We start from the raw sequence: 13,688 nt of genomic DNA, 5'->3' as shown, positions 1-13,688 counted from the left end.
CATAAAGTAAGAGATATGTATATATATATATATGATGCAAGTAATAATATTCTAAAGCTATAGGTCGGGCTGCAGACTAGACTTTAATGCACCCTATTAATCAGGGTTATCCACATTAAGACTGCCTAGTTCCCTACAACCACCGCTCTGATACTAACTGTAACAACCCGCCAAAATCGCCATTGATACAGTACGTTATCTCTGATCCCATTACGAGGTATTGACATCTATATGATACATGGTGATGATTTTAAATGCAATGTGTTTCAAAAATATACCATGAAAGACTCCATGTAATGTCTTTTTCAAATAGCAATTACACAGCGGAAGCATTATGTAATACCTGAGAATAAACATGCTTAAAAGTGTCAACCAAAAGGTTGGTGAGTTCATAGGTTTATCATAAATAATGATTTCAGTAATAGTAATAGACCACGAGATTTAGTTTAAAGTTGATTGATACCAAATATATCAATCTAAAAGTGTTGCTGCAGTTTGTAATATCGCGACTAAACAAAAGTTACCCCATGACACCTTGTACAGTTAGTGTCGTTGAATCATTATTATGTAACCAAAGACCAACGGTCAAATGGTTAGAGACGTTACTCTCAGTAGGCCTACTCACAATAATTAAGTTTGCATTTTACCAAGCAATTAACGATATTACGGTGAGGATTTGCATGAATCAAAGCATGACAGCATAATAACATTTGAGTACTTGTGTCTAAAACGTAAAACATTTATAAAAATAGCGCATGTATTCTCAACCCAAAAATATAGGTTGCAAAAGCAATTAAAAATGGAGCTATGAAAACTCACGATACTGTATTTCGTAGTAATTATGCGTATGACAGCACTGAACAAGTGCAAAGTTGACCTCGGATTCACGAACCTATATCAAGTATATATATTAACACGTATAATTGTAATCGAACAAATTTATATATTATTATTAGTGATATAATTGTTATATTAATAAATTATATGTTTATATATATTTGATTCATATATTTTAAATAATTGCATTTGTTGATTCATTACCATAATAAGTTTATTAATATAGTAATCTTAATAATAATAATGGTAGTAATAATAATAATGATAAAAATAATAATAATTATGTTAAAAATAATAATAATGATAATAATAATAATAATTTTAATGAAAATGATAATTTTAATAATACTGATAAAATAAAAATGATAGTTTTAAATAAAAATAATATTTTTAATAATAATGATAATTTTAATAATAATGATAGTTTTAATAGTAATTTTAATAGTCATATTAATAATAATACTAATGATAATTCTAATACTATTATTAATAATAATGATACTTAATAATATTACTAATAATAATGATAATACTAATAATAATAATAATAATAATAATAATAATAATAATAATAATAATAATAATAATAATAATAATAATAATAATAATAATAATAATAATAATAATAATAATAATAATAATATAACTACCCTAAGAGTTAATAAGCTTTTTCCAAAAAAAATAGTCATAACCCGGGCTCGAACCCGCGACCTCTCGTTAACCCGTCAACACCCCACACCATTCTTCTGATTCGTTTTATCTGACTTAAATCACAACTAAATTTTATTTAACCTGTAACTATCTGTTTCCTTCTTCTTCAAACTGACAGACCGGACCAAGGACAACAATAACCATTGCAGTGAATCAAAGGTTTGATTTAGGTCTGTTAATTGGAACAGATACGACCCTCTATGATTTGTTGATCAACATACAATAGAAAAAAAAATCAAGCAGCAGCAACAGCCGTAATTTCGTGAAGAACAACTCAAACATTGATTTTGTAATTCGAATACTTTTAAGGTATAGTTACAACATGAAATGTATGGTAATTTATTCATAGAACCTTCGCAAATGATCAATTGAATCTGAATCATAACAGATTACTCGAATTTGCTCATAGCAAATTGTTTGACTTTTTTAAATTGAATCTTTGACTTCAAAATTTGAACTCGATAGAAGGAATTAAAAAAGTGAAATTTTGCAGGTAGTTTAAGTGGATGATTCCTAACAAGACTGCAATTTTACATTTTGAAATACGATTCGAATTCGAGCTATTGTAAGAATGAACCAAGAACAGAAGTATCGAGCTTTTTAATCTAAGTTTTCTATTTAAATTTCCACGAATGCAGTAGAAGATAACATTATTTAAAGATAGTAATCGTATAATTGAGCTAGTAAAGATGATTTGTTTGTATTGAATTGATTTGGACATGTATCACTTTACAGACAGGATTTTCAATAAAAAAAATAAAGCTCGATCATGATCTGGGAAAGAAAAAGAAAAAAAAAGCAGATACCTAATACCTAATTTTTTTATCTGCATTTTTTTATTAATATTAATAATTAATAAATATATTAATAATAATAATACTATTAATATTATTAATAATAAAAATAATAATAATAATAATAATAATAATAATAATAATAATAATAATAATAATAATAATAATAATAATAATAATAATAATAATAATAATAGAATTAATAATAATAATATTAATAATAATAATAATAATATTGATAATAATAATTTCAAAATATCTCTTAATATTATTAAGTATAATGATAAGAGTAATAAAAAAAATATTGATAATAATAATTTTTAAATAAAGTGATAATTTTTAATAAAAATAATAATAATTATCCTAGTAATAATTAAAATTGTAGTTTTAATCATTTTTATAATAATATTTATATTTAACATCTTTATTTTGATAACACTAAAATTATTAGAATTTTTTTAGTTACAATTATAATAGTAATAATAATAGTAATATTAATAATACTAATATTGATATTAGTATTTGGTATTTATAGTAATAATGAAAGTAATAATAATATTATTATACATATTTAATGCTAATGATTAAATTGTATTTTATTATTTCAAATTATTATATATACTTATATTTATGTATAATTAATTGTTCGTGAATCGTTGGAAACATTCGAAGGTTGATTGAATTCTTGAAAACATTTCAAAAAAATTTTTGATACTCCTGATAACAGGTTTTGCTTATCGCGTCTGAATTATGAAATCATTTATATATTTAAGTTAAAAATAAGTCAAAATTTTCCTGGTCGTGACACTCAGAGAGAATGAGTCGTACAATAATGGAAAAGGTGAGATGTACGCTTTCTCATTCAAAGTTAGATAAAAGTTTTTGGGTTGAAGCTGCTACTACTGCCACCTATCTCATAAAGCGTTCTCCTCATCGATCACTTGAAGACAAACTTCCCGAAGAATTATGGACAGGAAACCAAGTTCAATACTCACACCTTAGAATCTTTGGTTGCCCGGTGTATGTCCATATAAATGAAGGCAAGCTCGCTCCCCGAGTTGTTAAATGTGTTTTTCTGGGATATAGTTCCAGAGTAAAAGGTTATAGGGTATGGTGTCCAGACCCAAAATACCAAAAGATAATTCACAGTCGCGATGTGATGTTTAATGAAGAAGCCCTTCTAAACCCAAATTTGAATGACCATCTTTCAAATCCTATTGATGTAGCAGATAACATCCTAACCGATAAGGTGGAGCTTGACTGTGATGAACAGCACCGAATAAATCCACAATCACTTGGTGCTGCTCAGCTTGAAACTCAACAGGAACTTAATTCTGATGTTGAGCACCAAATAAACTCCGAATCAGACAATGATGATGTACAACAACAGACACAGCCAGATTATCAGCTGGCTTGTGATCGCGAAAGAAGACAAACTGTAAGGCCTCCTCGACTTAATGACTAAGAGTGTGACTTGGTCGCATATGGTTTTGCAGCTTCCTCATACATTAACAACAATGAGTCTAACTCTTTTAAAGAAGCTGTTGCTAGCCCAGATAGCACCAAATGAGTCGCTGCCATGCAAGAAGAAATTGAAAGCTTACACAAGAATGAAACCTGGGACTTAGTTAAATTACCCAAAGGCAAGTGTGCTATCAGCTGCAAATGGTTATTTAAAATAAAGGAAGGCACACCATGGTGAAAAACAAACGTTATAAAGCAAGATTCGTTGTTCGCTGTTTCAGTCAACGTGAAGGCATCGATTTTTCTGAGGTATTTTCTCCTATTGTTCGAAACACTTCCATACGAATAATTATTTCTATAGTGGCTCATCAAGATCTAGAACTTGAACAAATGGACGTGAAAATCGCCTTCCTCCATGGAAATCTTAACGAAGAAATCTATGTCCGGCAACCAGACGGTTTTGAAGTCCCTGGAAAGGAAGAGTATGTATGCAAACTTAAGAAGTCCCTCTACGGACTAAAACAAGAGCCCCGTCAATGGTACAAATGGTTTGACTCATTTATGATACATCTGGGATATCGTTGAACTAGCTATGACGCTTACATTTACTCTAAAACATTTCCTGGTGAATATCTGCTCTATTTAGTCTTATACGTCGATGACATGTTATTAGCATCTACAAACAAAGCTCTTATTAAGGACTTGAAAAGTCAATTGAGCATGGAATTCGAGATGAAAGACCTTGGACCGGCTAAACGAATTCTGGGCATGGAAATTTCAAGAAACCGTGAATCTGGTAAACTCACCGTGTCTCAAACCGCATACATTAATCGAGTGCTAGAAAGGTTTAACATGAGTCATTGCAAACCAGTATCAACTCCTTTAGCTTCTCACTTCAAATTAAGTTCAAGTCAATGCCCAACAACCGAAGATAAAAAGGTGTACATGTCCTCTGTCCCCTATGCAAGTGCTGTTGGTAGCCTAATGTACGCAATGGTGTGCACGCGACCAGATTTGGCCCACGCTGTAAGCGTGGTAAGCAGATTCATGCACAATCCTGGCAAAGAACACTGGGAGGCTGTCAAATGCATCCTTAGGTACCTTAAAGGTTCTAAGAATGTCGGGTTGGTTTTTGAGAAAGAACGTGCAAGTAAACATGGAGTGGAAGGTTATGTTGACTCTGATTACGGGGGAGATCTTGATCATCGCAGGTGCCTATCCTCTTACATATTCTCACATTGTGGAGCTCCTATCAGCTGGTACTCATCTTTACAATCAATAGCCGCACTCTCAACTACGGAAGCTGAATACATTTCAACTACGGAATGAGTCAAGGAAGCAATATGGATTCGCGATATGGTAAACGAGTTGGGACTATCACAATCGGTTCTAACAGTATATTACGACAATCAGAGCGCGGTACACTTAGTAAAGAACAACAAGTTTCATTCAAAATAAAGCATATCGACGTTAGGTATCACTTTGTTCTAGATATAATCGAGAAGGGTGAGGTTGTTGTTGGAAAAGTTCATATAGATGACAACCCGGCGGATATGCTTACCAAAGTCCTACCACCATCTAAGTTCAATCATTGCTTGAGCTTAGTTGGTATTACTCAAGTTTAAATACCCTCCGGGGTGCGGCAACATCAACGTTCAAGAACTTTGTTTTTTTGCTCAAGGTGAAGATTGTTGAAGAGTGATCCAAAAGTTTCGGATGGGATACACGTGAACCATTCAAGTTTGAATTAAATTAGGAATCCTATTACTAGTTTCTTTATTTAAGGAGTCTATCACTTATCAAATTAATAACCCACACACACACACACACACACACACACACACACACACACACACACATATATATATATATATACGGTATATGTTCCTGTAACATCACATAAAATTAGTTCATCTGCTAGGTTTCAATATTCGATTCATTAACCGAATATTCCAGCAACCTTTACGGTGTTGGATCCATTGTAATAATATTCTTTATTAGTGGATTGGTTGATCGTCGCCCGTGGTGTTTTCTTCCTTTCACGGGGAAGTTTTCCACGTTAAATCTCGTCTTCTTTGTTGCTTATTCGTTTACTGTTTTGTCTTGTTGACATCATATATCTTATTCAGTAACTACAAGTTGCATAGTTAGTGTACAAGATACTTATGTATCAATCTATAATTTTTTTTTTTTAAATTTTTTTTTATCATTAATAGCTAGTTTTTTTAGTTTTTTTCTTTTATTTTTTTGGCAAAAAACAAAAATTTAAATTAAGTAGATCCGAATAACAAAATAATACAATTGATGCAGCCTCAATAGATCTGCTTACAGCAATACACTAATCCAATACACTAATCCGACATAAACAATTCAATCTAAGCCCTAACATCATTGACCAAACACGTTGCACTAATCCAATTCATTGCACTAATTAAACTATAAACAAAGCTTTGTAACATTACACTACACACAATTAAGTCACCAACTCTACCAAATGTCAAGCGTCTTCAGTGAGCAAACAAAAGCTAATGCCTCTAAACCTGCTATAACGAGCAAACCCATCTACCAACCTTCTAAGAAACACAAGTAACATCGGAATCACCCAAACTAACTTATGTAAAGTTCACTAATATTTAATATACTCAATTAATAAATAATAAAAATATTATTAAGTACGTGTACATAAATATTTATTTATTTATTTTTTATTTTTTTGGCAAAAATATTAATATATATAATAGATCAAAAAGATCCGGTGGAACAACATTGAACAGATTATGACGATCTGAGAATACTTGGTCACAAACGACCAAAACTCATTGATACTCGCTCAATTCGTTCTAAACAGTATGAACGATAACATTGAAATACCGAGCGAACACTATTGAAATTACAACCAAACAACCAATCCACCAAACCTAAAGCCTAAACATATACATAACCCTGACTTCGTATCCGACCCTGCAACTTCACTTCTCAGAAACCCCAAATTCAAATCATTAACCGGGCAACCCAAGAACACCTAACCCGAAGCCTATTTTCCGAAGTCAACCAAGTCAACTACGCCGGCAACAACACCAAGCCCACTAAAGACTCGACGACGGGATAAATGGAATGAATGAACCAAACGAGTAGCAACCGATCAAAATCCAAAGCAGAATCAAACCGTAAAGAAACAAGACCATTTTCACCAGATTTTCTAGGACATTTACAACCCCGCAACCTCCATCCACCTTTTAGCGGCAAACAGCCACCTCCAGTACCAACACTATCAGCAGCCATCAACTACCAAGTGCAGCCACCTACAACCACCAAGAACCACCAACAACCTCTAGCAACCTTCACAGGCTGCCATCCGTCGCCAACTATCCTAGGAAGTCGTCGGCAGCCGCTAGGAAGCTGGAATCAACGGGGTTCAACACGAGCAACACCACAACCACCATCCTAACAAATCCAAGGCCTACTACCACCAAAACCGAAAACCATCCCTAAATGGGTATAGAGCTCCGACGGAGCTCGCCGCCTACACCCACCCAGAAAATGAAAATTTCGGCAAAGAGGCACTAAGTCAAAGAAACATCAAGACATACCTAACCCCAACGAACGGGACGAAAGGACCAAAGCTGAGCACCCCAAACCACATCCAAGAAACAGATCCCGTACTGAAACTACCCGGAATCGTCGCCTGTTTGCCTGAACTGTGACCGGAGAAGACGATCGGACCTCACATCGATAGAAGAGGATGGTGGCGATTGTATTTTATTTGACAGAAAACATGTAAATCCGACCACCGACGAGATGCCGGTGGTCGGAGACGACAACATCAACCACTACAAAACACTAGAGAAGAGCTCAAATGGAGAAATTGAAGGTGACGGCTGAGAAGAGATCTTGAAGAAGATAAAGTTTTTAGGGTTTATTTTTTGGGTAGTGGATTGAAGGTAGAAAAGTGGTGTACCGGCGTTGTTAGGGAATTAACAGGTAATTCTAGGAAATTCAAGATAATAAGTGGAGATTTGGTAGTGGTTTGAAGGTAGAAAAGTGGTGTATACATAAATCATACCCAAAAATAAACATAAACCATATAAAATACCCAAAAAAAAAAAAACAATTTAATGTTTGTCACCATCTTAGAGTATTAGTATTGACCGGCTGACCCGCATATGGTATTGCTATAAAAAAGAATTGATTCCCAAATCTTTAATATCGTTCATATACCTCATATGTGTAAAAGATGGATAAATTAGTTTTTAATCTTCAAAAAACAAAACTAGAATGACTTTTTAATATTAATTGTGGGTAGTAATGTAGAATTTATAAATATCAAAAGTTGAGCAATTAGATGTACTTGTTATTATTTTAACATCTTAATATTAGAGCATGCCTATAAGCAAGACACTAAAATGAAAAGAAATTCGATATATTAATCAAGTCAAAATGGTTATGTGCTTTTAAGCTTACCTATGTCTTACTAAATATAATAATTAATTAATATTGTTATATTTATATTTATATCTATATAAACTAAATCATGTACAAATCAGTTGATTGGATTGAATAATATATATAACTAGTGAAATGACTCGTGAAACCACGATGTTGTTTAAAAGAAACAGTTTAATAATATGTTTTAGGTATTAAGTGAATGTAAATTCTAAAAATCATTTAGTTTAATGACCCGTGAGAGCATATATTTCTACTAAGAAACTTATCGTTGTTAATTTGATCAGAATAAATGAACTACATTAATTCTCTCACTACACTCTTCAAATTTTCATTACAATTACTATTTTCCTTTTCATAAATGATACTTATTTAACATTAAATGAGGGACTCAAAATACCTGGTTCAACCTCGCGGAAATCATGATTAGTTTTGAATTCTTCTATCATAATATATACCTTCATTTTAAATAGTCACAATATGATTTGACGTATGTTATCGATTTTTAGATTCTTGTTGTTTAACAAACATGTAATAATAAAATTAAAGGTGTGATAAATTTCATCATTAAACAACACATAAAAGAGAATAATTCTTTGAAAAAACCATTACCAATGACATGAATGTTTGTACCTGCTTTTTGAAAACAAAAGGTTATTGGATAATATAATGGAGATTGAGAAAAAGAGTTGTAAATGTTTGTACAAATTGAAAAAAAAAAGAGTTATGATAATATATGGTGGAGATGTTCCGTTCGAGATATATATTTAAAACAGTAATACCGTATTAAAAATTAAATGATATTTTTATTAATTATTTTTATTTTCCAAATTGGCATTCATATATTATCGGCATTTATTTATTTTTATTTTATATTTTTTAATTAGAATTAATATTAATAAAAAATAATGACATTATCATTATAAATGTTAAAGGGTAATTAATGAAATGATGAATATATAGATATTATATATAAGTTAAGAATGGGCCAATAGCCTAGTGGTGAATGACTCACTCTCCCTTAGGGGAGGTGAGGGTTCGATTCCCACTAGGTGAGAATTTTCCAAATAATTGGATCAAAAACCATTCTTACCGGGCTCAAATGATCCCTTGGTCCCACGCATGCGAAGATTGCAACAATAATAATGCATGTTCGAATCTCGGGCCTGGCATGCTGTGGGGAAATGTGTGATGGTGTTTCGCCAGGCTCCAGTGGACTACCGGGGACCGCTGGATGGATTGACAAAGTCAACACAAAGCTAACATGTCCCTGCCGATACACATGTTTTTGCAACAGTTATATATAAGTTCCTATGAAAAAAAATAATTTTCAAAGTTACCAGACGATTTTCATGGACAAGATTTTCACAAGAAATATTTATCTATATCTACTTATTGATATAATTTAAAGGACCTTTTTGAATATAAAAAGTCAAAATGATGATGTTATACTTTTTGTATCTCATGCGATTCAAGATGTGTTTTGTATTTACTTGAGTATTATTATGATTAATATTAATAATAATAATAATAATAATAATAATAATAATAATAATAATAATAATAATAATAATAATAATAATAATAATAATATTATTATTATTATTATTATTATTATTATTATTTAATATAATAATAATAATAATAATAATAATAATAATAATAATAATAATAATAATAATAATAATATTATTATTATTATTATTATTATTATTATTATTATTATTATTATTATTATTATTATTATTATATACTAAAGTCACCATTATTTATTAAGCGTTTGCAAACTACATCTTCAAAGAAATGTTCAAGCATTAAAGAATAGGACAAATCACTTCTTTTGTTTTAAATATCAAATATAATAAAATAAAACTAACTAACAAAGCGTTAAAAGAGACTTACTATGGATTTAATATCAATGAATTCTAACATTTACAATACGACTTCTATATTTAAGTCAAGAATAAAAACAAATCAACGATATGACATTTCTTAGACTGACAGCATAAACTTACATAAAAATTTTAGAATCACAACAAGTCAACAAAGATTCAAACTCACATTACAAACTTACATAAGCAAATGGTAATTCTCTCACTTTTTCTCAAAAATTAGTTTTGCCAAAACTATGTCAATTAACTATAAGGTATAGTATGCCTGATATTTAAAATAAAAAATTACTAGTATAATTTACCTTTTTATTTTTATTCGAGAACTACATTTTCTTAAACATATATAGTTTGTAATTATAATAAGTATGTTGGACTAAGAAATACTTTTTTAAGTAAATTTAACTAAAGTTACCTTTTTACTAATCAATAAATACTATGTTTAAAATTTTGTAACTTTCATATCGATTTAAGTTTTAATGATACAATAAAAGGTAAAAGGTAATTCGAACCCGAAATTTCTTGCACTTGTGATAGTTTTAATGATACAATATTTACATTAATTTAATAAAAAGTAAACACATATTTTTTTATAAAATTTTATTGATCGAGATGTTCTTATTAAAATCCTACTAATTATGATAAGCATCCATTCAAATTCAAATCAGACACTTTAAAAATTTGTTGAAAATTATTAATTATTGAACATAAAATATAATCGTAACAATTTAAAAAGATAACTAGCAAAACTATTTATCAACTTATGTGACGTATTATATATTCAATTGTCTTTATCATAGTGGTATATGATGAACTTATCAATGTTGTGAGTTCAAGTATTATCTGAGAAAGTGAAGTTATATTTCAATTTTGCTAACGACGGACTGTATGAGTTGTCGTTAGCACGTTTTATTTTATTTTACATATTGATAATCGACATTAAAAAAATGACTAGTAATCACCATGTACAATATCTTATAGCGTGTTAATGATAACTTTTAAAGTTGTCATTAGCAAAATTCAAAATTAATTAGTGTAATTATTAATAGTAATATTTACTTATTTTTATCATGAATTAATTATGAAAATAAAATAAAATTGAAGGTGTATTTGAATTGTACCCAACAAAGAGGAACAAATAGTTTTCACTCAACAAAATCATCTGGCAGTTTCTGAAGTCTCTCTGAGATCCTCTGAATTCGATCAAACTTAAACTATTGGCCGTCCGATCAAATCAACGAATTTCTCTTTCTTGATTACACGTGCCATTCTCTCTCTCTTAATTTTAGTACTTTACTTCCATGCATGAAATTCTCCTCCGACTACAACTCCCAACTCATATATAGAAAGAGAAAACATACACACATATGAAACAGTCATTCATGGAGTCTGTTTTCAATTCCCCATCTCTTTTTTCACTACTTCTTACCTCTCATTGCTCCAAAATTACATCTTTTTTAATAAAGTTTTGATTTTTAACTATGGGGTTTCATTAATCTATACAAAAAATTGAACAGATTAGCAAGTGGTTTGATTTTTGTGTTTTTCATTTAAGCTTTTTTATTTTTTGATTTTGGGTGTTTGAGTACTTGATTTGTTAAAGATTTGCAACCTTGAAGTTCCCCCAAATTGCAATAAACAAGGGTTCGATTTGATTAATTTTTACTTCCGTGAGACATGATCTGCTTCGAGAACTACAAAAATTCCCTGAATTTAATGAGCTTTTTGGAGTACGACTATTGATCCACTTGTAATTGTTTCTCAGCATTTGTGGGTCTGTGGTGTTGGGATTTGAGCCCTAGAAGATGTTTGTTGAAAAATCAGCAAATGTAGTAAGTTTAACTTGATCTTTATACTTTATTATTTTTTGGGTTGATTTAATTTTTGTTTTTTTCAATTGGGTATTTCTCAAAATTCAATCTTGAAATCAGGAATTCAAGATGGATGATGATCAGGATGAAATGAGATTTGTGTGTAAGTTGTGTGATAAAAGGTACCCAAGTGGAAAATCATTAGGAGGGCATATGAGGTCTCATGTAATTGCTGCTACTGCAGCAACAGCAGCAGCAGCTAATTCAGCTGAATCAGATGATAAATTTGAGCCAATTACTAAAAAGAACTTAACTTTAATCATTAATGAAAATGGAACTGAAAATGGGAATGCAAATTCTTATGGGTTAAGAGAGAACCCAAAAAAGAGTTGGAGAGCAGTTGGTTCTTCATCATCAACTTTACCTTTCCCAAATGAGAAAGTTTGCAAACAATGTGGTAAAGGTTTTCAATCTTTAAAAGCTTTATGTGGTCATATGGCTTTCCATTCTGATAAAGATAGGGGTTTCAAGGATTATGATTATTCATGGACAAGTGAGAATCTTGATCATGAAGATAAGTTGATCGAAGATAGTCATTCGGATACTGAAGAAACCGAGCCAGTTTGTGTTACAAGATCCAAGTCAAAAAGGTACAAGAAAGTTGTAGTTAAACCATCTTCTTTTTCCTTAACTTACAATAATAATAGCAATCACAATTATGAATCTTCACCTGTTTCTGAAATTGATGAGCTTGATCAAGAAGAAGTAGCAATGTGTTTGATGATGTTATCTAAAGATTCAACCAACTGGGCTGGAGTTAATTCATTTGTGGAATCATCAGACAACAATTCGATTGTTTTGGAGACTAAATTGCCTTCAGTTGAGGTAAAGAACAGTAAAAAGGAATGGACTTTAGTCAAAAACGAGACTGAGAGTTGCACGTTTGAGAATAACGGAATCAAGAAAGTTGAATCTGATATTTCAGTTGAGGAGCATCTTAAAAATGGCGATCAACACCAGAACGGATCAAAAGGGGTGAACGAATTCAACTACAGAAACTTATCTTATGAAGAGAAGCAAGAAATTAGAAGGAATTTGTTTAGGGAATTTGGTTATGATGATTCTCTAAAGAAAAGAATTCGAGATGATGATGATTCGTATTATCCAGAAAAGGATGCATCTTTTAAGAAAAGAAACAAGTATGAATGTATGAATTGCAACAAAGTGTTTAGTTCTTTTCAAGGACTTGGTGGCCATAGACCCTGTCACAAAAAGAACAATAATTCAGATGCTGAATTTGCGCGTAATCAAAAGGCTAAATATGAAAAGAAAATGAGGCCAAAAAAGAATAAGGGACATGAATGCCCAATTTGTTTTAGGATGTTTAAATCAGGGCAAGCTTTAGGGGGTCACAAAAGGTCTCATTTTCTTAATGGTTCTGTAGATAGGATCAATCACTTTGCAGCAATTGAAGACGACGAACCAATTTATAACGATATGATCGATCTTAATCTCCCAGCACCAGAAGACGATTAACATCTGAAATCGTGCTGTTTGCGCTTCGTTTTTGCTTGTTTATCAGAGGATATTGGAGAGGTGAGAGTTCACTTTTCATCTTTCTGTTTAGACTGTTTTTAAGTTTTATGCATTTTTTCCAATTCATTCAAGAACAATTTTAAGTTACTTCCCAGTTTTGTTTATGTTTCAAGATTTTGTGATGTTTATTTTCTTCAATTCAT

At 31.0% G+C, this 13,688-nt stretch overlaps 1 protein-coding gene across 1 annotated transcript; it reads left to right on the top strand.

Annotated features, from left to right (window-relative positions):
* Window positions 1-12,078: 12,078 nt before the first annotated feature.
* LOC139870676 (zinc finger protein ZAT9-like) lies at window positions 12,079-13,485 on the top strand. Its single transcript, XM_071858456.1, has one exon. The coding sequence runs from the start codon at window positions 12,079-12,081 to the stop codon at window positions 13,483-13,485; it is 1,407 nt and encodes a 468-aa protein (XP_071714557.1).
* Window positions 13,486-13,688: the final 203 nt, after the last annotated feature.

The sequence above is a fragment of the Rutidosis leptorrhynchoides genome, chromosome 10 (assembly GCF_046630445.1).
Source record: "Rutidosis leptorrhynchoides isolate AG116_Rl617_1_P2 chromosome 10, CSIRO_AGI_Rlap_v1, whole genome shotgun sequence".
NCBI lineage: Eukaryota > Viridiplantae > Streptophyta > Magnoliopsida > Asterales > Asteraceae > Rutidosis > Rutidosis leptorrhynchoides.
The sequence above is the reverse complement of the archived record's forward strand: the minus strand, read 5'-3'. Positions and strand labels throughout refer to the sequence as shown.

Coding starts and splice junctions, on each gene's coding strand:
- LOC139870676 (XM_071858456.1), top strand. CDS start 12,079: ATGGATGATGATCAGGATGAAATGAGATTTGTGTGTAAGTTGTGTGAT.